General features: G+C 52.9%; 2 protein-coding genes across 3 annotated transcripts in view; both read right to left on the minus strand.

Moving 5' to 3' along the window:
- LOC123373068 (avidin-like) overlaps positions 1–14,703 on the minus strand; it is a 28,647-nt gene extending 13,944 nt beyond the window's left edge. The window contains exons 1-2 of one of the 2 annotated variants that reach the window (XM_045021827.1): positions 14,592–14,703; positions 12,952–13,091 (exon numbers count right to left, since the gene is read on the minus strand). In XM_045021827.1, the coding sequence (XP_044877762.1) occupies positions 12,952–12,978 (27 nt within the window). In that variant the 5' untranslated portion in view covers positions 12,979–13,091; positions 14,592–14,703. Of the gene's footprint in view, positions 1–4,508; positions 4,886–12,951; positions 13,092–14,591 lie in introns of those variants that run through there. The other variant, XM_045021826.1, reaches the window with a different exon arrangement.
- A 1,440-nt stretch (positions 14,704–16,143) lies between these two features.
- On the minus strand, positions 16,144–23,092 carry LOC123372516 (avidin-like). Its single transcript, XM_045020659.1, has 4 exons — positions 22,989–23,092; positions 20,070–20,283; positions 18,364–18,484; positions 16,144–16,782 (listed from the first exon to the last, which is right to left on the minus strand). The coding sequence occupies exons 1-4, from the start codon at positions 23,061–23,063 to the stop codon at positions 16,674–16,676; spliced, it is 519 nt and encodes a 172-aa protein (XP_044876594.1). The 5' UTR covers positions 23,064–23,092; the 3' UTR covers positions 16,144–16,673.
- Positions 23,093–26,105: the final 3,013 nt, after the last annotated feature.

A 26,105-nucleotide genomic window follows, 5' to 3' on the forward strand; every position in this document is an offset into this window, starting at 1 on the left:
GTTCAAGAGAGTTGGCAGTTTTTCTAGGCGACATTATTAAGGGCACAGGAGCAAACTATCCCATTGCATAGGGAAGACAGGAAGTATGGCAAGAGGCCACCCTGGCTTAACCAGGAGATCTTCAATGACCTGAAACTCAAAAAAGAGTCCTACAAAAAGTGGAAACTTGGTCAAATTACAAAGGATGAATATAAACAAATAACACAAGTCTGTAGGGACAGGATTAGAAAAGCCAAGGACAGAACGAGATTAAACTACTTAGAGACATAAAGGGTAACAAAACCCCCAAACCATTCTACAAATACATTAGAAGCAAGAGGAAGACCAGGACAGGGTAGGCCTGTTACTCAATACTGTGGATGGCTCTGTTTGGAGGCAGGCCTTCCTGTGAGTCAGGCTGGGAGGAATGAAGGCTTGCGGGGGGGTCTTACAGTGACATGTGATCGTGTCACCTGAGCTGGAATCCATCTTTAACCTGGTGTTTTTCCATTGAGAAGGGGGGGTGGGAACCCAGAGAAACACAGGATTCCTGCCTTATGGAAAAGATATGTAAATAGGTGGAAGAGAACAAAGAAGGAGCCATCATGAGGAATCCCCTAGCTACCACCTGAGCTGGAACAAGAGCTGTACCAGGGGAAAGAATTGTGCCCAGGCCTGGAAGGTGTCCAGTCTGAGGAAAAAACTTACTGAAGCATCTCTGAGGGTGAGATTATCTGTATTCAGTTTGATTAGACATAGATTTGCATGTTTTATTTTATTTTGCTTGGTGACTTACTTTGTTCTGTCTGTTACTACTTGGAACCACTTGAATATTAAGGGAATTGGCGAGTGAAATTGCAAGCCCGTTAGCGATGATTTTTAATAAATCTCTAAACTCGGGGGTTGTACCGTTTGACTGGAGATTAGCTAATATAGTTCCTATATTCAAGAAGGGGAAAAAAAGTGACCCGGGTAACTACAGGCCTGTTAGTTTAACATCTGTAGTATGCAAAGTCATGGAAAACATTTTAAAGGAGAGAGTGGTTACGGACCTTGAGACCGATGGCAACTGGGACAAATTACAGCATGGTTTTACGAAAGGTAGATCGTGCCAAACCAACCTGATCTCCTTCTTTGAGAAAGTAACAGATTTTTTAGACAAGGGAAATGCGGTGGATCTAATATATCTTGATTTCAGTAAGGCGTTTGATACGGTACCGCATAAGGAATTACTGGTTAAATTGGAAAAGATGGGGATCGAAATGAAAATCCAGAGGTGGATAAGGAGCTGGTTAAAGGGGAGACTGCAGAGGGTCGTATTGAAGGGTGATCTGTCGGGTTGGAGGGGGGTTACCAGTGGAGTTCCTCAAGGTTCGGTTTTGGGTCCGATTTTATTTAATCTATTTATCGCTGACCTCGGAACCAAAAGTAGGAGTGGGCTGATAAAGTTTGCGGATGACACCAAGTTGGGAGGTATTGCCAATTCGGAAAAGGATCGGGATATCCTCCAGGGAGATTTGGATGACCTTGTAAACTGGAGTATTAGTAACAGGATGAAATTCAATAATGAGAAGTGTAAGGTTATGCATTTAGGGATGACTAACAAGAATTTTAGTTATAAGCTGGGGACGCACCAGTTGGAAGTAACGGAGGAGGAGAAGGACCTAGGAGTCCTGGTTGATCGCAGGATGACTATGAGTAGGCAATGTGATGTGGCCGTTAAAAAAGCTAATGTGGTCTTGGGATGCATTAGGCGAGGTATTTCTAGTAGAGATAAGGAGGTGCTAGTCCCGTTATATAAGGCGTTGGTGAGACCTCATTTGGAGTATTGTGTGCAGTTTTGGTCTCCCATGTTTAAGAAGGATAAATTCAAACTGGAACAGGTACAAAGAAGGGCCACTAGAATGATCCGAGGAATGGAAAGCCTGTCGTATGAAAGGAGACTTGAGGAGCTCGGTTTGTTTTCCTTAACCAAAAGAAGGATAAGAGGAGATATGATTGCACTCTTTAAATATATCAGAGGGATAAATACCAGGGAAGGAAAGGAATTATTTCAGCTCAGTGCTAATGTGGACACGAGGACAAACGGATATAAATTGTCAGTCAGGAAATTTAGGCTTGAAATTAGACGAAGGTTTCTAACCATCAGAGGAGTGCAATTCTGGAACAGCCTACCGAGAGAAACAGTGGGGGTGAAGGACCTCCATGACTTTAAGATTAAGCTGGATAAGTTTATGGAGGGGATGGTGTGATAGGATAACGGGTTTAGTCAATAGGTCAATAACGTGCCACACTGGTAATTAGTACAAAGGGTCAATGTTGGGATATTGTTAGCCCTTTCCAGAGGGTCTGGCTGGAGAGTCTTGCCCGCATGCTCGGGGTTCAGCTGATCGCCATATTTGGGGTCGGGAAGGAATTTTCCTCCAGGGTAGATTGGCAGTGGCCCTGGAGGTTTTTCGCCTTCCTCCGAAGCATGGGGCAGGGGTCGCTTGCTGGAGGATTATCTGCTACTTGAAGTCTTTAAATCATGATTTGGAGCATTCAACAGCAGAGTCAAGGGAGTGAATTAGTTCAGGAGTGGGTGGATCGGCTTATGTGGCCTGCATCTTGCAGGAGATCAGACTAGATGATCATAATGGTCCCTTCTGATCTTGAATTCTATGATTCTATGATTCTATGAAATCCAACTTTCTGTATTTAATAAAATCACTTTTTACTTATTAATTAACTCAGAGTATGTGTTAATACCTGGGATGGCAAACTTGCATCTGTTAGGGGACATGATGAGGAGGGAGAAAAATTGTTCTTAACCTCTGAGGCTAGGACAAGAAGCAATGGGCTTAAATTGCAGCAAAGGGAGTTTTAGGCTGGACATTAGGAAAAACTTCCCAACTGTCAGGGTGATTAAGCACTGGAATAAATTCCCTAGGGAGGTTGTGGAATCTCCGTCACAGGAGATTTTTAAAAGCAGGTTGAAGAAACCCCTGTCAGGGATGGTCTAGATAATGCTTAGTCCTGCCCCGAGTGCAGGGGACTGGACTAGAGACCTCTGGAGATCTCTTCCAGTCCTACAATTCTATGATCTACCAGATGTGATGGGGACCCCCAATAATAACAACGCTTCCAGGGCTTCTCCCAGGTGTTCCCCCACTCGCTAGTGACAGCCTGATGGGCTTTATTCTCTGCAGCCCAAACGCGCCCTTCGTGCTGCTCGCGGGTCCATCGCTCCTCGGTTGGGGAGATTTACAATGAAACAGCCCCTGGAGCTGTTCTTGTCCCTGCACATTATGGGAGACAGAATCTCCCTGGCTGTAACAGATGTCGGGGCTTCCAGCCAGAGCGAAATCCCTGCAGGGGGAAAGGCTCCACCCGCTCCCCACCTCCCCAAGAGAACCGAGCTCCCACTCCTGCCTGCCCACACCAGGAACCCCCTACATGAACCTGATCCGTCCCAGACCCAGCACCCAGCCCCCTTGCCCTGCTCCAGCCTGAGACACCCCAGAGCCAGCGCCCAGCCCCCTCGGCCCCTCACCCTGCTCCAGCCTGAGACACCCCAGAGCCAGCCCCCAGCCCCCTCGGCCCCTCGCCCTGCCCGGCCTGAGACACCCCAGAGCCAGCGCCCAGTCCCCTCGGCCCCTCGCCCTGCCCAGCCTGAGACACCCCAGAGCCAGCGCCCAGCCCCCTCGGCCCCTCACCCTGCCCGGCCTGAGACACCCCAGAGCCAGCGCCCAGCCCCCTCGGCCCCTCCCCCTGCCCTGCCCGAGACACCCCAGAGCCAGCGCCCAGCCCCCTCCTCCCCTCTCCCTGCCCAGCCTGAGACACCCCAGAGCCAGCGCCCAGCCCCCTCCCCCCCTCACCCTGCCCAGCCTGAGACACCCCAGAGCCAGCGTCCAGCCCCCTCGGCCCCTCGCCCTGCCCCAGCCTGAGACACCCCAGAGCCAGCGCCCAGCCCCCTCGGCCCCTCGCCCTGCCCCGGCCTGAGACACCCCAGAGCCAGCGCCCAGCCCCCTCGGCCCCTCGCCCTGCCCTGCCTGAGACACCCCAGAGCCAGCGCCCAGCCCCTTCGGCCCCTCACCCTGCCCAGCCTGAGACACCCCAGAGCCAGCGCCCAGCCCCCTCGGAACCTATCCCTGCCCAGCCTGAGACACCCCAGAGCCAGCGCCCAGCCCCCTCGGCCCCTCACCCTGCCAAGCCTGAGACACCCCAGAGCCAGCGCCCAGCCCCCTCGGCCCCTCACCCTGCCAAGCCTGAGACACCCCAGAGCCAGCGCCCAGCCCCTCCGCCCCTCGCCCTGCCCGGCCTGAGACACCCCAGAGCCAGCGCCCAGCCCCCTCCACCCCTCACCCTGCCCCGGCCTCAGACACCCCAGAGCCAGCGCCCAGCCCCCTCCGCCCCTCACCCTGCCCGGCCTGAGACACCCCAGAGCCAGCGCCCAGCCCCCTCGGCCCCTCGCCCTGCCTGACTCTGAGACACCCCAGAGCCAGCGCCCAGCCCCCTCGGCCCCTCACCCTGCCCAGCCTGCCCCATACCTTTCTCTCTGAAGAGGTGCTGAGGGTCACCAGAGCCAGGGCGAGGATCAGGGAGAAGCCGATTTTCCCCATCATCACTTGGAGTAGAAGCCGCCTGCAGAAGCCAATTGAGTCTCCCAGGCACTTAGTCTGGGGCCACCCATCAGGCCCTGTCTTTATATCCCCTCGCAGCAGGCCGGAGCTGCAACCTGAGCTGCGTTGGTTCTCTCCTTGCTGGCAGTTCCCAGAAGTGAGCGGGCACTTCGGTTATTTTGTGTCTGTCTCACTGAAATTCAATCTCCAGCCCAAGCCGCTGGCAGGGCCAGCAAGACAAAATGAAAAGAAGCCGTGTGACCTGGGCAGTGCTGTGAGGAGTGCGGTCAGTGACCAGCTATAGATAGATCCCAGCACACGGCAGAGGCGGACGGAGACCAGCAGGGCCGTTGGCCTGCAGCGAGAGGTGGAAAGGTGCCTGGCTCTGAGGGCTATGCCCTGCCATGGCTCATGGGGTGTGCGAGGGCACATTACCCCGGGCCAGTGAGAGAGGTGATGGCAGGACAAAGATTCTCCGTGTGCCATGCACGGCAGCGCAGGGGCAAGGCGGGAACTGGAGTCCATTAGCAGCCAAGATCCTGAGTCTCTGAATGGTCACCAACGCTTGCGGAAATAATGACATTACATATTCGCCAGCACCCGCCCCTGCCTCCCAGACAGGTGCAATGAGTGATCTGGGGCCAGCCTCTCTTAGCCAGCGCTTTGCAGTTATAACTTCCCATCTGCCAGTCCATTACTCTGCAGCTATTCAGGACTAGGCAGAATATGTTAAAATCCATAATCCACTGTGAAGATCTTAGAATCTTTGCTAGCAAACCGAGGGCCAGTTCCAGTCCTTGTTCGTTTAGCAGTGCCACAGCTGGCAAAACCAGCTCCATGCTTTCCTGTGGCCTCATAGTCTCTCTAAGTCAAGAACAATTCACAGCCTTTTCTTTATGTGATGATGCTGGTTCTGGCGGGACCCTACTGAGCAGTGATTTCCCTACACCCCCCCTGAATTTCCCCCCCCCCCCCCAGTTTTGTGAGCTAGTTACATACCAATTTAGTGACTGTTTGGAAATCTGAATTTAAACTGAAACATTAATACACACTTTAAAAGCTTATACAGTGTATGATAAAATATGTGTATCTGAAAAAGTATAATAGATTGGAAAAGTATGAGCATAGACTAGCTTTCTTGCTTCCTTATACCGCTGTTTTTTATGATGTCAGTGCATTCATTTCGGTGATGTTGGCCAACCTAATAATTTCAAATGATGATTTGTAAGCAAAATCTAAATGAGTTCTCCCTGACAGCTAGTGATGAGCTGGGGGCTAAGGCTTCAGGGCCAGATTATATTTACATTCACACCTAATCTACCTAGGTATCCAGCAAACAGAGCTGTGCTGTCCAAGTGATAGATTTTGGCTGGAGTTGGGTTACAAACCACTTGAATGTGGGGGGAAGGGGGGGATGAAATGTTGTTCTTATTGTATGAGTAAAGGGCAGTAGAACTGTACTTAGCCTGTGATGATTTGAAGGCATCAAGAGAGAGGGTGGGACCTTTGAAGCGCTAAGTGTAGTCAAAGCGCCAGCGCTGGGAGAGAGCTCTCCCAGCGCTGTCCATACTCCACCTCCCTGTGGGGAATAACATACAGCGCTGGGAGCCGCGCTCCCAGCGCTGGGGCTTTGACCACACTGGCGCTTTGCAGTGCCGCAATTTGCAGCGCTGGAGAGGGTGTGTTTTCACACCCTGCTGCAGCGCTGCAAATTTGTAAGTGTAGCCAAGGCCTTAGTGCTTAGTCCTGTTGTGGGGACAGTGTTCCTGTGGGGACAGTGTTTTTGTGTAAGAGACACCCCAGACTGCACTAGCAGTGAGGTTCCCGCACTGAGGGCTCAGCTGAAATCACAGGCCTTGGCTACACTTGCAAATTTGCAGCGCTGCAGCAGGGTGTGAAAACACACCCTCTCCAGCGCTGCAAATTGCGGCACTGCTCCCAGCGCTGTACGTTATTCCCCACAGGGAGGTGGAGTACGGACAGCGCTGGGAAAGCTCTCTCCCAGCGCTGGCTCCCAGCGCTGGCGCTTTAACTACACTTAGCGCTTCAAAGCGCTGCCGCGGCAGCGCTTTGAAGTGCAAGTGTAGCCATAGCCTGAGAGCTGGTGGAACCTCAAGAGACCAACTCGGAGAGGTCACAGTGGTAGGTGACAGCAGAAGGTGACTGTGCAGGGCCATTGGCAACAGAGCGGTGGAGTGAACGGTGGCACAACGAACAGCCGTGGCCAGAGCAAACTGTGCCTTTTTGTCCCCCACCTGGAAGGTGTACTCACGTGAAAGCACCTCTGAACTCTGAGTCTCCACTGACCAAGGACAACACCGGTGAGTGGGGTGCGGTGGAGGGAAAAGAGGGGAGCATGTTAAATAAACATTTGTTTGTTGGACTATATTTTAGTCACTTTGCTCCAGAATGCTAGATTTGTGACTGGGAATGGAAACTTATATAAATATGTTTCCTAGTAGGCCAAGATTTTTAAAATGCAGTATTTGCCAAGGTTGGTATCTCACATTGTTGCTATCTTGGGAGGTCATTATGTTGGGGAGTTTCTGTACTAAACATTTTCATTATAATTAATTTTTACATAAGAATGGTCATACTGGGTCAGACCCATGGTCCATCTAGCCCAGTGTTCTGTCTTCCGACAGTGGCCAGTGCCAGGTGCTTCAGAGGGAATGAACAGAACAGGGAATCATCAAGTGACCATCCCCTGTTGCCCATTCCCAGCTTCTGGCAAACAGACTAGGGACACTCAGCGCATGGCGTTGCATCCCTCTCATCCTGGCTAATAGCCACAGATGGACCTGTTCTCCAGGAATTTATCTAGTTCTTTTTAAAATCCTGTTATAGTTTTGGTCTTCACAGCATCCCCTGGCAAAGAGTTCCCTGGGTTGACTTTATATTGTGTGAAGAAATACTTCCTTTTGTTTTTTTAAAATCTGCTGCCTATTAATTTCATTGGGTGACTGCTAGTTCTTGTGTTATGTGAAGGATTACATAAAATTTCCTTATTCACTTTCTTCGCACCAGTCAAGATTTTGTAGACCTCTATCATATCCCCATTAGTCATCTCTTTTCTAAGCTGAAAATTCCCAGTCACTTTAATCTCTCCTCCTGTTTCATACCCCTCATCATTTTAGTTGCCCATCTCTGTACCTTTTCCAATTCCAATATATATATATTTTTAGGATGGGTGACCAGATCTACACGCACTATTCAAGGTGTACATGTGCCATGGATTTATATAGAGGCAATATGATATTTTCTGTCTTATTATCTATCCCTTTCTTAAAAAAGCAAAGGTTTCAGAGTAGCAGCCGTGTTAGTCTGTATTGCAAAAAGAACATAGGCTTTCGTGGGCTACATCCGATGAAGTGGGCTGTAGCCCACAAAAGCTTATGCTCAAATAAATTTGTTAGTCTCTAAGGTGCCACAAGTGCTCCTGTTCTTTTTAAAAAAGCAAACAGAATGTTGGGAATCACTGACTGCCGCTGCACACTGAGTGGATGTTTTCAGAGAACTATCCACAATGACTGCAAGATCTTTCTTGAGTGTTAACAGCTAATTCAGACTCCTTCATTTTGTATGTATAGTTGAGATTGTTTTCCAATGTACATTACTTTGCATTTATCAACATTAAATTTCATCTGCCATTTTTGTTGCCCAGTCACCCAGTTTTATGAGATCCCTTTGTAATTCTTCGCAATCTGCCTGGGACTTAACTATCTTGAATAGTTTTGTATCATCTGCAAATTTGCCACCTGACTGTTTACCCATTTTTCCAGATCATTTATGAATATGTTGAACAACACTGGTCCCAGTACTGACCCCTCAGGGATACCACTATTTATCTCTCTCCATTCTGAAAACTGATAATTTATTCCTACCCTTTGTTTCCCATCTTTTAACCAGTTACTGATCCATGAGAGGACTTTCCTCTTACCCCATGATGGCTTACTTTTCAAAAGTCAATTTAAATTAAATACTTTTTTTTTAAATGTATATTTTTTTAGAAATCTAGACCTGTTTTATGTTTTGGTGTAGCTTGCATTATTCTTATGTTAAATTTGCATAATCCTAACAAACATTTACTTTATTCATATCTCTTTTATATATCTCATTGGTCCTGACATCCCCCCTGTAAATTCGAACACCCTCCCTAATTTCAATTCCTGGGGAAACCACTGCTACTGAGATTGCCAATTCAGGACCAATTGCTCAAACAGGGCAGTTACGGCCCAAGGCTGAGGTTTTTCCACCTCTAAGGCAAACCAAACCAGCCAGACAAAGAGGACTTTGGTCTCACCCCACTGGCTAACCACAAGTCACACAAGCAATTCCCTTAGACACTCCAGTTTCCCAGTATCACCACCAGTGCCACTCGTTCTGGGGATGAATGGTTATGAAAACCAACACCCCAATAAAAGAAAACAGTTCTCTCGATCCCAAAGAATCAAGCCCCAGACCCAGGTCAATATACACATCAGATCTTACCCACAAATCACGCTGTTGCCAATCCTTTAGAATCTAAAATCTAAAGGTTTATTCATAAAGGCAAAAAGGTAGAGATGAGAGCTAGCCTTGGTTAAATGGAATCAATTACATACAGTAATGGTAAAGTTCTTAGTTCAGGCTTGTAGCAGTGATGGAGTAAACTGCAGGTTCAAATCAAGTCTCTGGAACATCCCCCGCTGGGATGGGTCATTCAGTCCTTTGTTCAGAGCTTCAGTTTGTAGCAAAGTCCCTCCAGAGGTAAGAAGCAGGATTGAAGACCAGATGGAGATGAGGCATCAGCCTTATATAGGTTTTTTTCAGGTGTAAGAACCTCTTTGTCCTTACTGTGGAAAATTACAGCAAAATGGAGTCTGGAGTTACGTGAGCAAGTCCCTGCATACTTTGCTGAGTTACCAGGCGTATCTGCCATCTCTCAATGGGTCAATTGTGTAGCTGATGGTCCTTAATGGGCCATCAAGCAGGCTGGGCAGAGCTAACACCAACTTGTCTGGGATGTCACCCAGCAGCACAGCACAAAGTTGAAATACAGACAGTATAGAGCCAATACTTATAACTTCAACTACAAAATGATACAGACAGCATAATCATAACCAGCAACCCATAACCTGGTCTTAGACACCTTATATGACCCCCTTTACATAAGATTTGGTGCCACTACAGGTCCTTGGTTGCAACCATGTTCTATATGGTCCCAGATTATATCAATAACATCACACCTTACCGGTCCCATGCCTCCTTCCCAGCAGTTGGATTCTCTGTGGGGATACCTGTAGCCAGTTAGTTCATGCTATCATTTAATTGTGTTGGGACCACGCTGTAACCTCCTATGTTATTTCATGTGTAATATCAGTAGGACAGGACTATCAGAGGGACAAGTATGTAGGAGGGATGAGTGTGCATTAGATATATAAGTGAAGCACAACTGTAGTGCAAGGCCTACAGGCTGAGGCCTGTAAGATTTCTACTTCGCCTCACCAGGCTTAAGGCAGCCTGACACAGGTAGATGACCAGTAGTGACCCTGTGCCAGTAAGATAACCAGATTATGGTAACGGCTGTGCCTGCCAGTGATGTTCTGGGAAAACAGACCGCCGTGTCCCCATCTAGATGCCAAGGTTCCTGACAGTAACATCATGGACAGTTCTGCTTTGACCGCAGGCTCCCATGAGAAGGTGAATTAGGAAAACACCGTATAAAAAGTGGGGCACCAGACAAAGTAGGGGGTGTGGAAGTACAGATAAGGACAAGGTGGTTAGAACCCTTATGCATATGCATATTGTGTGAGGCGTGGCCAAAACCACAAGATAAAAGGGGTCCCTGGCAGGGACAGTGTGGGAAGGCCCTGAGGGATGGCCCCAGCAGGAACCACCCAGCTACTGACAACTGCCTGTTGAGAGGGCCATCAGAGCAGATGAGTTTGGATACAGAAGTAGCTCAGGTTGTGTGCACCCAAGTGTGATTGCAGCCTTAGTCATCTGCTGAGTATCACCTATCATACAAACAAACTCTTGTAACCGTGCGTGGTCACTGCATTCGTTCTGTGCATCTCCTCAGTGTCTCCCACTGTAACAGAATCACCAAGGTAACATTCACCCTATTGATCTGAACACTGGTGCCATGGGAGCCAAACTCACTCTGGAGGGATGCTGTCATTTGTAATGAAACTGCCTCTGGCGGGACACAACTGAGAATATCAATTCAGGACCAATTACTTAGAGCAGGGCAGTTACAGCTCAAGGCTGGGTTTCCTTTACTTTTAAGGCAAACCAAACCAGCTGAACAGAGAGGACTTCAGTCTCACCCCACTGGCTAACCACAAGTCACACAAGCAATTCCCTTAGACACTCCAGTCTCCCAGTATCACCACCAGTGCCACTCATCCTGGGGATGAATGGTTATGAAAACCAACACCCCAGTAAAAGAAAAAAAGGTTCTTCCAGTCCCAAGGACTAAGCCCCAGACCCAGATCAATATACACATCAGATCTTACCCACAAATCACGCTGTTGCCAATCCTTTAGAATCTAAAATCTAAAGGTTTATTCATAAAAAGAAAGAAATAGAGATTAGTGTTAAAATTGGTTAAATGGAATCAAGTACATACAACAATTGCAACGTTCTTAGTTCAGGCTTGATGGGATTACTGCTGATTTAAACCAATCAAATCACTGGGGTACAAACATCCCAGATTGGATGGGTCGTTCAGTCCTTTATTCAAAGCTTCAGTTTCTAGCAAAGTTCCTGCAGAGGTCAGAAGCAGGATTGAAGACAAAATGGAGGAGTTTCCAGGGCCTTTTATATCCTCTGCCATATGGAAGGACCTCTTTGTTCTTACTGTGGAAAATCACAGCAGCCAGGTGGAGTTTGGAGTCACATGGTCAAGTCACATGTCCATGCATGACTCAGTTCTTCACAGGTAGAGCAGCCATCGCTCACATGCTGCCTTGAACGTTCCCAGGAAGACTTCCAATATGTAGGTTGGAGTCTCCCAAGGTGCATTGTCAGTTAAGTGTTTCTTGACTGGGCACTTAATCTGCAAATTCCTTTCTCAGGAAGCTGACCAATGCTTCACTCGGGGCATGGCTACCCGTGCGGATGTACAGCGCCGTGGGAAAGCGCTGCAGTGTGCCCACACTGACAGTTGCCAGTTTACTGGCATGGCCACATTTGCGGCACTTGCAGCGGCATTGGGAGCAGTGCATTATGGGCAGCTATCCCAGCATGCAAGTGGCTGCAACGTGCTTTTCAAATGTGGGGGTGGGGTGGAGTGTGACAGGGAGTGTGTTGTGGGGGAGAGAGAGTGGGTTTTTGCGGGGCTGAGAGCATGTCAGTGTGCTGTTTTGTAAGCTCAGACAGCAGCAGACCCCCCCCCTTCCCCACCCCCACCTCTCTCTCTCACACAGCATTCCACACCAATGGTTGTTTTGTCTTGGAGCAGATAAGCAGCCGGCTGTCAGAAACAGAGCTTTCAAAGGGCATTTCCGCATTCCTGCAGTGATTCAAAACAGCAACAAGAGTGACCACTGGACTTAAGGGGTTTATGGGACATTTCTGGAGGCTGACCAGAGCGCAGTAACGCAACACCTCATTCACACTGATGCCCGGGCGTTGTAGCCAGGTGCAGCAAGCGTTATCACACTCGCCAAGGTGGAGAACCAGGAGCGCTCCAGCCGGGGAGTCTGGGCGCTACGTGCCTTGCCAGTGTGGACAGGTCGGGAGTTAGGGCGCCCAGGGCTGCTTTAATGTGCTGTAACTTGCAAGTGTAGCCAAGCCCTACGGCTACTTTAGAATCAAACACATTGAGCTATCATAGAGGAGCCTTTTCAGAAGGTGGCTATGGACATAGTGGGACCCCTCAGCAAGGCGACCGGGTCTGGGAAGAAATACATTCTGGTGGTGGTAGATTTCGCTACCCGCTACCCTGAGGCGGTGGCTCTGTCCTTTATCGAGGCGGACACTGTGGAAGACACGCTGATGACCGGTTTCAGCAGAGTGGGGGTCTCCAAGGAGGTCCTTACAGAGTGGGGTCCAATTTCATGTCAACCCTGCTCCAATGTTTGGGTTGGGGCCGACACACCTGGGCCTGGGCATATCACCCTCAGTCCAACAGGCTGGTGGAGAGGTTCAGTGGGACTCTGAAGATGATGCTGAAGAGCTTCATGAACCAGCATCCTCAGGACTGGGACAATTATTTACCCCACCTGCTGTTTGCATACAGTGAAGTGCCCCAGGAATCAAATGGGTTTTCTCCTTTCGAGTTGCTGTGCGGGAGGAGAGTGAGGGGATCCCTGGACTTGGTGAGGGATGAATGGGAGGAGAAGGCCTCCCCCAATGGAGAATCCCTGGTGGAGCATGTACTTACTTTCTGGGAAAAGCTCGCTGAGCTCATGGACTTGGCCAGGGAGAATCTAGTCAGGGCCCAAGGGAAGCAGAAGATCTGGTACGACTGCACGGCGCGTGCCTGCTCCTAAGCCACTGGGGACCAGGTGATGGTTCTCATCCCTGAGAGAAAAAACAAAACACAGCCCACCCTCTGTAAGGTGTTCCCCATTCAGAGTCATGGGGAAAACTGCCCAGGACCCGGAGAGAGATTTTTAAGGGTGGGGGTGATCCAGCAGTCCTCTAGCCCTTGGGTCTCCCCGTGGTGCAGGTACCCAAAAAGGACGGGTCAAGCTGGTTTTGTGTGGCCCATTGGGCCCATGGGGCAGAAACATAGGGATGGGTAATACAGAGCCCACGGGGTCATTTCAGTCCATGCCTTATGCTTTTCTGGGGTGATGGGTAAAGCCCCTCCCCAGAAAGAGACAAAAAGGAGGGGCAGAAGGCCTGGCTGGAGCCCTAGGCATGGCTGACAGTGTGGACCAGAGGTTGGGAACCAAAGTAGGCCTGGCCTTGGCAGAAAAGTAGCCACCAGGAATTGGCCGACCAAGTCAGCACCTTCCTGACCGGAGTGGATGGAACAAGAACGCCAGGAGTTCTCAAGTAACTACGTAAGCACATTCCCAAGACCCCGTAGAGGAACACGCCGACACTCGTAAGAGAAGGACGGGATGACAGGATAATGGAGGAGGATGTTTGGTTCACACTATCAGGCACAAGGGTGGTGTCACGGGGTGCAGCTCTCATCGCCAGACTGGCGCCTCCTGCTGGTTGGGCTGAGGATCAGCTCGAGGCTGACGCCCATGTCCGCAGTCTGCACACCGGCAGTCTGTCTCTGCTCCCGCCTACAGCTCCTCTCTCAGCTCCCAGAACCGCCGTGTCCTCTTCCTGCCTCAGCCCTCCGGCTAGTTCAGCATCTGGGCTTCCCCCTTCCATGTGTGTGTCTGTCTGTCTGTCTAACAGTCCAGCCTGGGCCAGTGGCGGGGACCTGGGCCTGCCTACTACTCCGGGCCCCAGCCCAGAGACCCTGTAAATAGCAGACTCCTGCTGCCTCCCTACAACCTCGGTCAACGTTGCTTTATTTCCCTGGGCCACTTCCCCAGGACCCCAGCATCTTTGCCCTTGTTGCCAGCCCAGAGGGCCCGAGGGGGCACCAGCGGGGTTCGTTGCCCGGTGTGCGTCACACTAATTAACACACCAGGGTGGAGAAGCAAACCAAGTTTATTTGAGCTCAAATAAGGTGCAAGGGAGAAATAGCCATCTCAAATCCTGCACACCCGCACGCAGGCGGGGTCCCAGTATTTATACCCCCTTTGTTTTTTCTCTTTCTGTACTTTCCCACGGTGTGGGCTACTTTCTCATGCATATAACTTTGATTACAGCATTTGCTTTCTGCCTATCTTATCTAGTATTGGCTGCATCTAGTGCTAACCGGCCTTGCAGCTGCTAGCAGTCAGCACATAGCACAGGAGGTTACAAAAGTTTAGTAAGGCTAACAGAAGCGCTTAACATGAAGATACTTTGGTTCACATAGGCCTAGAGCAAGAAGACTTCATCGACACTCGTGGTCTTTCATCCTCCCGAGTTACCTAGATTTATGCCTAGTGACACCAACACCCTCACCTCAGGGCCTCAGCTGCTCAGTCCCAGGAGCCAGCCACTGCTCTGTCCAAGGGGCTGACAGTGCTCTCAGCCCCACAGGGACTCAGTCCTTCCTCCCTGGGCTCCCAGCAGCAACTGCCCTACTCTGCCCCGCAGCTCCCTTTTGTATGGATGTGCTGGGTCCTGATTGGCTCTTCCTCACAGCCTCTCTCCTATTGGCTGCTCCCATGCAACCTCCCCAGGGTTCTGTTAACCCCTCCTCTGCCAAGGGGGGGCAGATGCCCCACCACAGGTGGTTACTAACAACATCTGGAGCATAATACTCAACTTGTTTGTATCAATGTATAAAAGGAGAAGTCATAGGAGGGACATCTTTGTAGAGGCCGAGGGGCCAGGATCTCGGAGCACTGACTGAGCCTTTATCTAGCTACGGGCGTACCTGTGTTAGTGTCCCTGCGTGACCCACTGGACAGGGAGCTAGCATTGTGCTTTGCTGACAATAAACCTGGCCGAGTGCCTTCACCACCAAACCGAGCCTTTGGTCTTTCTCCACAGATAACGGGAAGTCTGCTGAAGCAATGCGCGTACTCCATGCTAGTGCAGCTGACTGCGAGTCCAAGAACACCGCACTGAACAGCCGTGGCAACTCTCTGCAGCGCTAACAACAAAGGAAAATGCCAAGTGCTCCACTGAGGAAGGAACAATCAGTTGCACACACACACAAAATAGGAAATGACTGCCTAGGAAGGAACACTGCGGAAAGGGATCTGGGGGTCATAGTTGATCACAAACTAAATATGAGTCAACAATGTAACATTGTTGCAAAAAAAGCAAACATCATTCTGGGGATGTATTAGCAGGAGTGTTGTAAGCAAGACACGAGAAGTCATTCTTCCGCTCTGATTAGGCCTCAATTGGAGTATTGTGTCCAGTTCTGAGCACCACACTTGGGGGAAAATGTCGACAAATTGGAGAAAGACCAGAGGAGAACAACAAAACGGATTAAAAGTCTAGAAAACAGGACCTACACGTTGTCCAGAGACTCTTCCTGCACACTGCACCCCTCCCACCCCCTGCACTCCCTCCTGCACCCCAACCCCCTGCCCCAGCCCTACATTCATGGCCCTGCATACAATTTCCCCACCCAGATGTGGCCCTCGGACCAAAAAGTTTGCCCATCCCTGGTCTAGATAATATCTAGTCCAATCCCTGCACTGAGGCAGGACTAAGTGACTTCTCAAGGTCCCTTCCATTTCCACAATTCTGTGATACGGACAAACCAAGAGGGGAGTACAAGGAAACTACGAGACCACATTAGTCAGCATGATGGGCCATTGAGGAGGGGATTGAATTGCTGAGAGGGAGAGAGATGGGGAAATATATTCGCAACCCAGCACTCCCCACCGATGGAGGAGAACACTTGTACATGGAGCAGTTTCCCATCACACTCCTTGTCCCAGGTCACTGTGCAGTAGTAAGTAGCCTGCTGCAGATGGTGAACTAAGAACTATTTTCAAATAACAACACAGAATGGCACAATATTTTTCCATTGGAACAAAGTTTATTTGGTACCTAGAATCCAGAACTCATGAAGGGCTGAAACTTTCTAAGAGAAATGCAGCTTTGAGCTGGGAGCACTGACTAGCCCTGAGCTAACGTGAAGGCCATTTGGAACGGGAGCACCATTTCCCTGGGACTTTAGTAAGGTTGGTGCAATCTCTGCCGTAGACTGATGGAGAGCGAGGAAAGGAGCAAACCAGGGCAATAAAGCTGCCAGGAGAGTCCTGGAAAGACCCCAGCTAATGGGAGAGATTTCAGGATCATCCAGGGAAGTAGGAGAGGGGCAGATGGACGCCATGACTGAAAAAGCCAAGAGCGATAAAAACACAAGACACTCATTTGCCTCCAGCACTAGAGCATTGCTGAGAAATGAACTAAACTGCAGCATTGGGGGCGCGGGCAGCGATTCTGGGAGGGGTAACCAGCGAGCGAGGGGGAGGTGGAGACAGAGACGGGCGACTCTGCTGGGCGAGACACACTTGAGAGTGCCCAGGACAATTCCAGACCGGGTGGGCACAGGAGCCGTGGAGCTGGAGGGCGTGTTCACTGTGCTGGGGCTGGTGGAACTGGAGTATCACAGGGTGGAGAGTGCTGCTGAATGATTTTCCCTGGCTCTAGATTTCGTTTCCGGGTGAAAACGTTTGTGCCGACCCTGCAGGGAAGCAGAGAGCTGGTGTTACTGGCCTAGCACGGGCCTGCGCTCGGGGCTGCCCAACACAAGGAGAGGCAGGAGCACCAAGTGATTCACAAATTCCAAGGCCAGAAGGGACCATTGTGATCATCTAGTCCAGGGGTCGGCAACTTTTCAGCAGTGCTGTGCTGAGTCTTCATTCATTCACTCTCATTTAAGGTTTTGCAAGCCAGTCATACACTTTAACGTTCTGAGAAGGTCTCTTTCTATAAGTCTATAATATAAAACTAAACTATTGTTGTATGTAAAGTAAATAGGGTTTTTAAAATGTTTAAGAAGCTTCATTTAAAATTAAATTAAAATGCAGAGCTCCCCGGACCAGTGGCCAGGACCTGGGCAGTGTGAGTGCCACTGAAAATCAGCTCGTGTGCCGCCTTCGGAATGCGGGCCATAGGTTGCCTACCCCTGATCTAGGCTGAGCCCCGCACAGCACGGGCCCTGGGACCGGTCCGACCCCCCCGCACGGCACGGGCCCTGGGACCGGTCCGACCCCCCCGCACGGTACGGGGCCTGGGACCGGTCCGACCCCCCAGCACAGCACGGGCCCTGGGACCGGTCCGACCCCCCCGCACGGCACGGAGCCTGGGACCGGTCCAACCCCCCAGCATGGCAAGAACAGAGAACTGCCCTGAATTCAATCCTGCGACAAGTCCTTTAGACAAACATCCCATCTTGATTTAAAAGCTGCCCGAATTGGAGAATCCACCGCGGCCCTTGCTAAGCTCTTCCAGTGTTACCCTCACTGTTTAAAAATTGTGATTTATTTCTAATTTGAATTTGTCTAATTTCAACTTCCAGCCACGGGCTCTAGCTCTAGCTTTGCTGTTACACTGAAGAGCCCTTTAAGAGTGCGTCAGCCTGAGGAGAGAAGCCCAGAGAGGGACACCCCATCCCCAGGGCGCCCGGCCTGGGTGCTGAGCACCGCTGTCTGGGGAACGCCCCTCCTCCAGGCTCCACCTCACAGGGGCGCCCAGCCCAGGGAGGCAGCGTGGCTGTGAGGACCCCGCACTGGCACGGCCTCAGAGCCACCCAGCAGCATCCAGGGGGGCGGGCAGGGGCTCTGGGGGCTGCTCATCCAGCCATCCCCCCCTGGGTGGGTCAGCAAGGCCACCCTTTGTGCTCTTCTCTGGCACTGACTCGGCTCCCTGGGGATGCTCCCGCTCGCAGGATGCCCACACCCCTGGTGGGCTGCTCACCCATTAGCGAGTTCTCGGAGAAGAGCCATGGGAGGTCATGGTCCTGGCCCCGGCCTGACCCATCGGGGATCTCACACAGCCCTGGGGAGTGACAGGGCCCAGGGAACTCAGCACCTTTGGGGAATAAACCTTCATTCATATTCACACCACCCCCTTCTCCTCCAGCCAGATAGGGAGGAGGGTGGGGGGTGCAAGGGTTTGTGATTTGGGGCTGAGAGCCCCACCCTGCCCTTCACCAGCTCATCCCGCACGGGCTCAGAGCCGAGCAGAGACGGAGCCAGGCCCTGCAGTCCCAGCTCTGCAGGCGGCACCTTCGCTCCTGGGCAGCCTGTGCCCAGTCACCCACCTGGTCGCTCTCCAGCCATCTCCAGGGGATCCGACCTTCTCACGCAGCAGCCACATGGTCTTCAGAGTTTCCTTCCCATTATCACCAACGAAGCACTGGCCTACGAAGACGGTTGTCGAGTCTGCGAGGGAACCGGACAGGAGTCAGAGGGAGAGACAGTGCCACACGCTCTGCGTCCCGCAGACACCGAGCCCAGAGCTCAGGGTGGAGGGAGAGGCTGCGCTCTGTGTCGATGACACAGGCCTACAAAGAGCCCCTCTCTCTGCCTCCGCAGCATCTCTCCCCGACGACGCGCGTTCCCAGGCACCGGCCCAGACGGCGGAGCAGCACAATGACTCCGTTTTCTGGGGCGGCTACATGAGACGGGGCAGGGTCAGGAAGGGGAGAGGCCTGCTGGCTGGGGGACACTTGGACTCCTCCGTCTCCCAGGCCCCACGTGCCTAGGCCATTTCCAAAGTCTGCTGGCCACCAGATCTGCGCTTTTCTGTCCATGCGCCAGGGCCCGGTCTCCTTCAGGCCCTGGGTCGACCCGCTCAGCTGTGCACAGGCTCCTCTGGCCTCCCCAACCCACCCGCGCCCACGGCAGGCCATGCAAAGTGCAGCTGATATCTTCCTCCCATGGTCATCTGATCACGTCATCGTCCTCCCTGCGATCAGCCACAACCTGGCGTCCCGCGTAACCCAGCCCTGGGACCTCCCCCAGGTATCCCAGCGTCCAGCCCGCCATGGCTGGTCGAGCCAGAGGCAGCTTTTGGAAACAGACTCCGTCTTGACTTAAAGATTCCAGGCGATGGAGGATCCACCACGTGCCCAGCTCAGTTGTCCCATTGGCTGATCACCTGCACTGGTAAAAAGCTCCACTTCACTTCTAATTTGGATACATCTGGGTTCAGTTTCCAGACACCTTTGTTTGCTCAATTAAAGAGTCATCGGCTGTCAGGAAGCTCTTCACAGGCAGATCCTTGCAGGGTTTATCGTCACTGCACTAGCTGACCTGAGTACCCCTGTGTTACTGCACTAGCCGAGTTGTCGGGAGAGCGGCCGCACTGGAGTTACACGAGCGGCTGGATTAGCAGAACGATGGAATTAGCTGTTGATGAGTTGTTGTAACTAGAGCTGTTGCACCCCCCTCCCATGCCCCTGAATTACTAGCTAGAGCCTCAGCATCACCCAGGCTTCAATCCCCTGCCCCCTCTCCTCCCCAATGAGCCAGCTCTCTGGGATTTAGGGCACCCCTTTACGTAAGCTAGACACGTGGTGGGGTGGCCAGGAGTCGAGTTTGGGGTGACTCTCAAACTATAACTGCTGTGCACACCCATAGGCCATGATCAGACACCCCCATAACCTTCTCTTGTATCAACTAAATAGATGGAGCTGCTCTAGTCTCGCCGTGGGCGGCCGGTTTCCCAGAGCTCGAACCATCCTGGTAGCTGTTTTCTGACCCCTTTTCAGGACTGTAATATCTCTTGAAATGCAGACAGCAGAAACGGACACAGTAGCCAGTAATGGGCTTGCTGGTGCCATACACAATTCATTTTAACCTCCCCAAATTGAACACAATTACTGCATTGAGTCACATATTTCCCCATACCATTTCTGGCACGCCAACAAACCAAAATAATCCCCCCGGTGCCCCTGGTGCCCCCCATTCATGCTGACAGTAACCCCCACCCCCACCCAGCCTCAAAGCAGCACGTGGTACGTACTCGAGAACGTCTCCCAGTTCACAGTGAAGCCGAAGGTCGGCTGGCTCCTCTGTGTCGTGTCATGCTGGGCTCCCTTCAGGGGCGAGCTGCGGATACAGTTGCTGGTGGCCGTCACAACTGTGAGGTAATTGCCGGAAAATTCTCCTGCATCGTTAACTTTATCTATTTCCATCAGTGAGCCCAGCTCATTCCGCCACAGTCCGGACAGGTCACACTGAAAGGAGAGCAGACGTGGTCCCACGCACAACGCTGCACGGTCAGACACTTACCTGAGGCCGTGACCCCAAGAGCCCCGAATGCAAAAGACAGACCCTGCAAACTAGGAAATAAAAAACCCAAAGTGCCTCGCCTGTGCTCTGGCTCCTGAGATCCCATGGAACCAGCTGGTCACAAGAAGAACCTCTGACCCTGGTCTTTGTGGGCGTGGAGGCTGCGTTTCTAGTGGCCATAATTTCTGATGGAAGATTAGTGAGCTCCTGGCTTTGTCCAGCAAAGAGCTCTCTCGGCAGGGTCCCAGCACACTTTGTCTCGCCATGGTCAGCGGTGCTTTTACTGAAATCCAAGCATTGCTCGCTCCCACACCGGAGCAGCCTGCACTACGGAGCTTCCTGCCCCCAGGTCAGGGACAGGCCCTGCTGAGCACAGACATGAAGAGCCGGAGTCCGACCTTACACAGCGTGAAGCAGAGAATGGCCAACACCAACAGTTCAGAACATGACTCCAACCCTGTGAATGTGGGGCTGGATGGGACCTGGAGAGGCCATCTGGTCCAGCGCCGTGCTGCCGCAGGCTTACGTTGTACTGAGACCATCTCTGAGAGAGGTTTATTTAACCTGCTCTTAAAAACCTCCAGTGCTGGGGATGGCGCAGCCTCCCCTGGGAACCTGCTGTGACGAAGTGGGAATGTTCTGGGTGTGTCTGTGACTGCTGAGTGGGGAGCAGTGACCTGGGAAGGTGGCAGGGGAGCTGTGCTGGGACGGGCTGCACTGGGGAAGGGAGGATACCTGAGCCTGTAACCTGAGACCCCAGGAGGGGGGTTGGAGGCCAGGTAACACCTCTGCCCGGGACACTGGACAAAGGCTGGGGGAGGAGCTGGGGAGAGGCTGAGTGAGAGGCTGGGGGGAGTTTCAGTTTGGAGCTGGCTGGGAAATGGAGAAGGGCCCCGACGGGCTTGGGCTTCCCAACAGGGCTGTGGCCTCCCTGGGCCCCCAGATGGACCTAACTGGGGGGGATCCTGTTGTCTGTACTGGCAAGACCTCTCTGGGACTGTGTTCCTGTCGTCTAAATAAACCTTCTGTGTTACTGCCTGGCTGAGAGTCACGGTGAATCGCAGGAAGCCGGGGGTGCCGGGCCCTGACTCCCCCACACTCTGTGACACCTGCCCCAGTGCTTAACACCCTGATGGCTGGAAAGTTTCTCTGACTAACTTAAATCTCCCTTGGTGCAAACTGAGCTGAATCCCTCCCCCAGTGGGTATGGATAGCAGCTGGACACTGTCCTCTCCATGGCAGCCTGTTACAGTCTGGACCCTGCTCAGCTGGTCCCCCCTACACTAAAAATGCCCAAGTCAGGCCCCAAAACAGAGAGGTTTAAAAAAGGTATTTTGTGGTTTTTGTCCTGTCAAGCTCCTGCTGCCCCTGCCCCTGACCCCAGCACATGCACAGCCATCGCCTGCTGCCATTTCACCAGATCGATGGAGCAAAGGGATTCTGGCCCCTGCTGCAGAACCTATCACTGGAAAACCCCCTCGGCCCCTCGCCCTGCCCGGCCTGAGACACCCCAGAGCCAGCGCCCAGCCCCCTCGGCCCCTCACCCTGCCCGGCCTCAGACACCCCAGAGCCAGCGCCCAGCCCCCTCGGCCCCTCACCCTGCCCGGCCTGAGACACTCCAGAGCCAGCGCCCAGCCCCCTCGGCCCCTCGCCCTGCCCCAGCCTGAGACACCCCAGAGCCAGCCCCCAGCCCGCTCGGCCCCTCGCCCTGCCCAGCCTGAGACACTCCAGAGCCAGCGCCCAGCCCCCTTGGCCCCTCACCCTGCCCCAGCCTGAGACACCGCAGAGCCAGCGCCCAGCCCCCTCGGCCCCTCACCCTGCCCAGCCTGAGACACCCCAGAGCCAGCGCCCAGCCCCCTCGGCCCCTCTGCCCTGCCCAGCCTGAGACACCCCAGAGCCAGCGCCCAGCCCCCTCGGCCCCTCTGCCCTGCCCCGCCTGAGACACCCCAGAGCCAGCGCCCAGCCCCCTCGGCCCCTCGCCCTGCCCGGCCTGAGACACCCCAGAGCCAGCGCCCAGCCCCCTCGGCCCCTCACCCTGCCCAGCCTGAGACACCCCAGAGCCAGCGCCCAGCCCCCTCGGCCCCACACCCTGCCCGGCCTGAGACACCCCAGAGCCAGCGCCCAGCCCCCTCAGCCCCTCGCCCTGCCCAGCCTGAGACACCCCAGAGCCAGCGCCCAGCCCCCTCGGCCCCTCGCCCTGCCCAGCCTGAGACACCCCAGAGCCAGCGCCCAGCCCCTCCGCCCCTCCCCCCGCCCGGCCTGAGACCCCCCAGAGCCAGCGCCCAGCCCCCTCGGCCCCTCGCCCTGCCCGGCCTGAGACACCCCAGAGCCAGCGCCCAGCCCCCTCGGCCCCTCGCCCTGCCCGGCCTGAGACACCCCAGAGCCAGCGCCCAGCCCCCTCGGCCCCTCGCCCTGCCCGGCCTCAGACACCCCAGAGCCAGCGCCCAGCCCCCTCGGCCCCTCGCCCTGCCCCGCCTGAGACACCCCAGAGCCAGCGCCCAGCCCCCTCGGCCCCTCGCCCTGCCCCGGCCTCAGACACCCCAGAGCCAGCGCCCAGCCCCCTCGGCCCCTCGCCCTGCCTGACTCTGAGACACCCCAGAGCCAGCGCCCAGCCCCCTCGGCCCCTCGCCCTGCCCAGTCTGCCCCATACCTTTCTCTCTGAAGAGGTGCTGAGGGTCACCAGAGCCAGGGCGAGAATCAGAGAGAAGCTGATTTTCCCCATCATCACTTGGAGTAGAAGCCGCCTGCAGAAGCCAATTGAGTCTCCCAGGCACTTAGTCTGGGGCCACCCGTCAGGCCCTGTCTTTATATCCCCTCGCAGCAGGCCGGGGCTGCAACCTGAGCTGCGTTGGTTCTCTCCTTGCTGGCAGTTCCCAGAAGTGAGCGGGCACTTCGGTTATTTTGTGTCTGTCTCACTGAAATTCAATCTCCAGCCCAAGCCGCTGGCAGGGCCAGCAAGACAAAATGAAAAGAAGCCGTGTGACCTGGGCAGTGCTGTGAGGAGTGCGGTCAGTGACCAGCTATAGATAGATCCCAGCACACAGCAGAGGCGAAGCGAGAGGACCATGTGAAGGCACCTTAGGCAGGGAAGCAGGTGGGAGAGGTAAGCTGAAGTGCTGCTCATTGGGCCTTAAGGTGCTGACGGGCCAGGGGCTCCCTGGGTTTCCTGGCACGCCCAGGCTAGGATAACTCCTACAGTGGCTCCTGGGATATAAGGTTTCTGTAACCAGCCCCACACAGAGTCAAATGTGTCTGACCACGCGTCTCTTTCCACTGGCAGTCCAAAAAGTGAGGTCCCCTTGGTGCTTTCTGCTGGGAGCCCGATTCCTGAGGGTCCTCCTGTGACCCAAGGAGCCTGGGGCAGCCCTCGCTGGCACTGCCAAAGCCAGGGCAGGCTGCAAAGCAGAGCCAGTTCTCCCCAAACTGGTGGGTAACTGAAGTTCAACTCACCAACCAGTCACAACTCTGCTCGTGATCCCCACCACACTCATTATCAAGAAGCCAAAACCAGAAATCACCCATCCCCCTTTACTGCATCCCAGCCTCTGCCTCCCAATCAGCACCTAGGTCCAGTACAGTGAGACGTTATTTAAAACTCTGCTCACTATACAAAACGTTCCTGTAATCCCCAAAGGGCCAGCCACATTTCCAGATCAACACTAGTGTGGATCTTACCTGAAATACCACGCTGCCAGCCTACCCGTCGGTATCGGAAACGAAAGGTTTATTAGAAAAGGAAAGAATGAGAAGGGAGTTGTTAAATGGTCAAAGCCATCAGATACATACGTGTGACTTCCGGTACATCAGGTTCTTGGCAGCACTGGTGAGTTCGTTGGCTTGTAGAGTCCCCCTGGAACACAACCAAAGCTTCAGACCCTTTTTCAAAGCTTCAGTTTGTAGAGAAGTGACTCCAGAGCTGGGAAGCAGCACTGAAGACAAAAACGGAGCATCTGCAGCTGCCTTTTTATATCCTTTGCCACATGGCTTGTACATCCTCTGTCGCAACACAAGCTCCCAGCACTTGGGCATGGAAAAGCTCCTGGAGTCCCTGTCCATAAGCGCATCCCTATGTGTCCTGCTGACTCATAGGCTGTGACGGTGCTGCCCGTGGGAGCCAGCTGAGGTCACTCAATTGGAGTGAACTGCAAACAGAATGGGGCAGACAAACCCCAAACCAGGGGTGGCTCCAGGCACCAGCACGCCAAGCGCGTGCCTGGGGCAGAAAGCCACGGGGGGGCGCTCTGCCGGTCGCCGCAAAGGCGGCAGGCAGGTTGCCTTTGGCGGCGTGCCTGCGGAGGGTCCGCTGGTCTCACGGCTTCGGAGGACCTCCTGCAGGTGTGCCACCGAGTCCAGTGGACCAGGGACCTCCTGCAGGCAAGTCGCCGAAGACAGCTTGCCTGCTGTGCTTGGGGCGGCAAAATACCTAGAGCTGTCCCTGCCCCAAATGCTGGTAGTCATTCCAATACTTGGATTTACCAGCCAGCACAAAACAGCTTCTACAGTACCTCACTGGGTACTCAGAAGTCCAAACAACGCAGTTCCCTTAAAGTGCCCAGCCTCAGGCCTCCGTCCAGACACATCTGTCAGATATGATGATGATTCCTGAAAATCTGATCTCATCATATAAAAGGAAAGGTTCCTCCAATCTCAAAGGTCCATACCCATACCCAGGTCCAATTATAACTTAGATCTGACCCAAAATACGCGCTACAGCCAATTCTTATTAACTAAACTAAAATTTATTAAAAAAGAAAAGAGAGAGAGAGTTGGTTAAAAGATCAACATACAGACAGACTTGAATTCAATTCCTGAGGTTCAGATGCACAGCAGAGATGAGCTTGTAGTTGCCAAAAGTCCTTTTAGAAACAGTCCATAGGTTATAGTCCAATGTCCATATTCAGGGTGACTCCAGCCAGTGACTGGGGATCTCAATCCTTGTGGCTTAAGGTTTCCCCCTCTTGAAACCCAAAGCAGATCTGAGATGAAGCAGGATCGTGTCCCAGGGTCCTTATACATTTCCAGCAGCCTTTCGGCCTGAGAAAACAATAGGCTTAACTCCTTCTTCCAAACATCCTGGCAATTAGCACAGGGTAATTTATCCATTAAACAGTTCAGATACAGGTTACCACAACCTTCAAAGAGACACACAGACAATAATACTATTTCACTCAAGTATCATCACAAATGTTAATATTCCTTTTTTGATCTTTGAATCAAAGCTCTAGCAATAGACAAGACTTGTTTGCTTATATCCCAAGACCTGAGCAAACATCTTCCCTTCTACCTCTACCAATGCAGACTTGCATTTCAAAGCTCTGCTCATTTACAGATCTGCCTAACCAGTCTCTAAAGTTCGGCCCTGGGTCAGGTCAGTCTGTGAGGAAATTAACTCTTGCTGGCCCTGTCACCTTCCAAAAAAAAAAACCGCCGAGCACCACCCTGCCCCACAAAGATTGGCCACCTCTTACAAGGTGCCGCCCCAAGCACGTGCTTGGTCGGCTGGTGACTGGAGCCGGCCCTGGTCCCCACCCTCTCTCTTGATGCCCTCAAGCAGCACAGGCTAAGTAAAATTCTACTGCCCTTTACTCATACAATAATAACATTTCATTACCCCCCTGCCCCCCATTCAAGTGATTTGTAACCCAACCCCAGCCAAACTCTATCGCTTGAGGAACACAGCTCTGTTTGCTGGATCCCTAGGTAGATTAGGTGTGAATGTAAATACAGTCTGGCCCTGAAGCCTTTCCCCCCAGCCCCAGCTCATCAG

The sequence above is a fragment of the Mauremys mutica genome, chromosome 6 (assembly GCF_020497125.1).
Source record: "Mauremys mutica isolate MM-2020 ecotype Southern chromosome 6, ASM2049712v1, whole genome shotgun sequence".
NCBI classification, from domain to species: Eukaryota; Metazoa; Chordata; order Testudines; family Geoemydidae; genus Mauremys; species Mauremys mutica.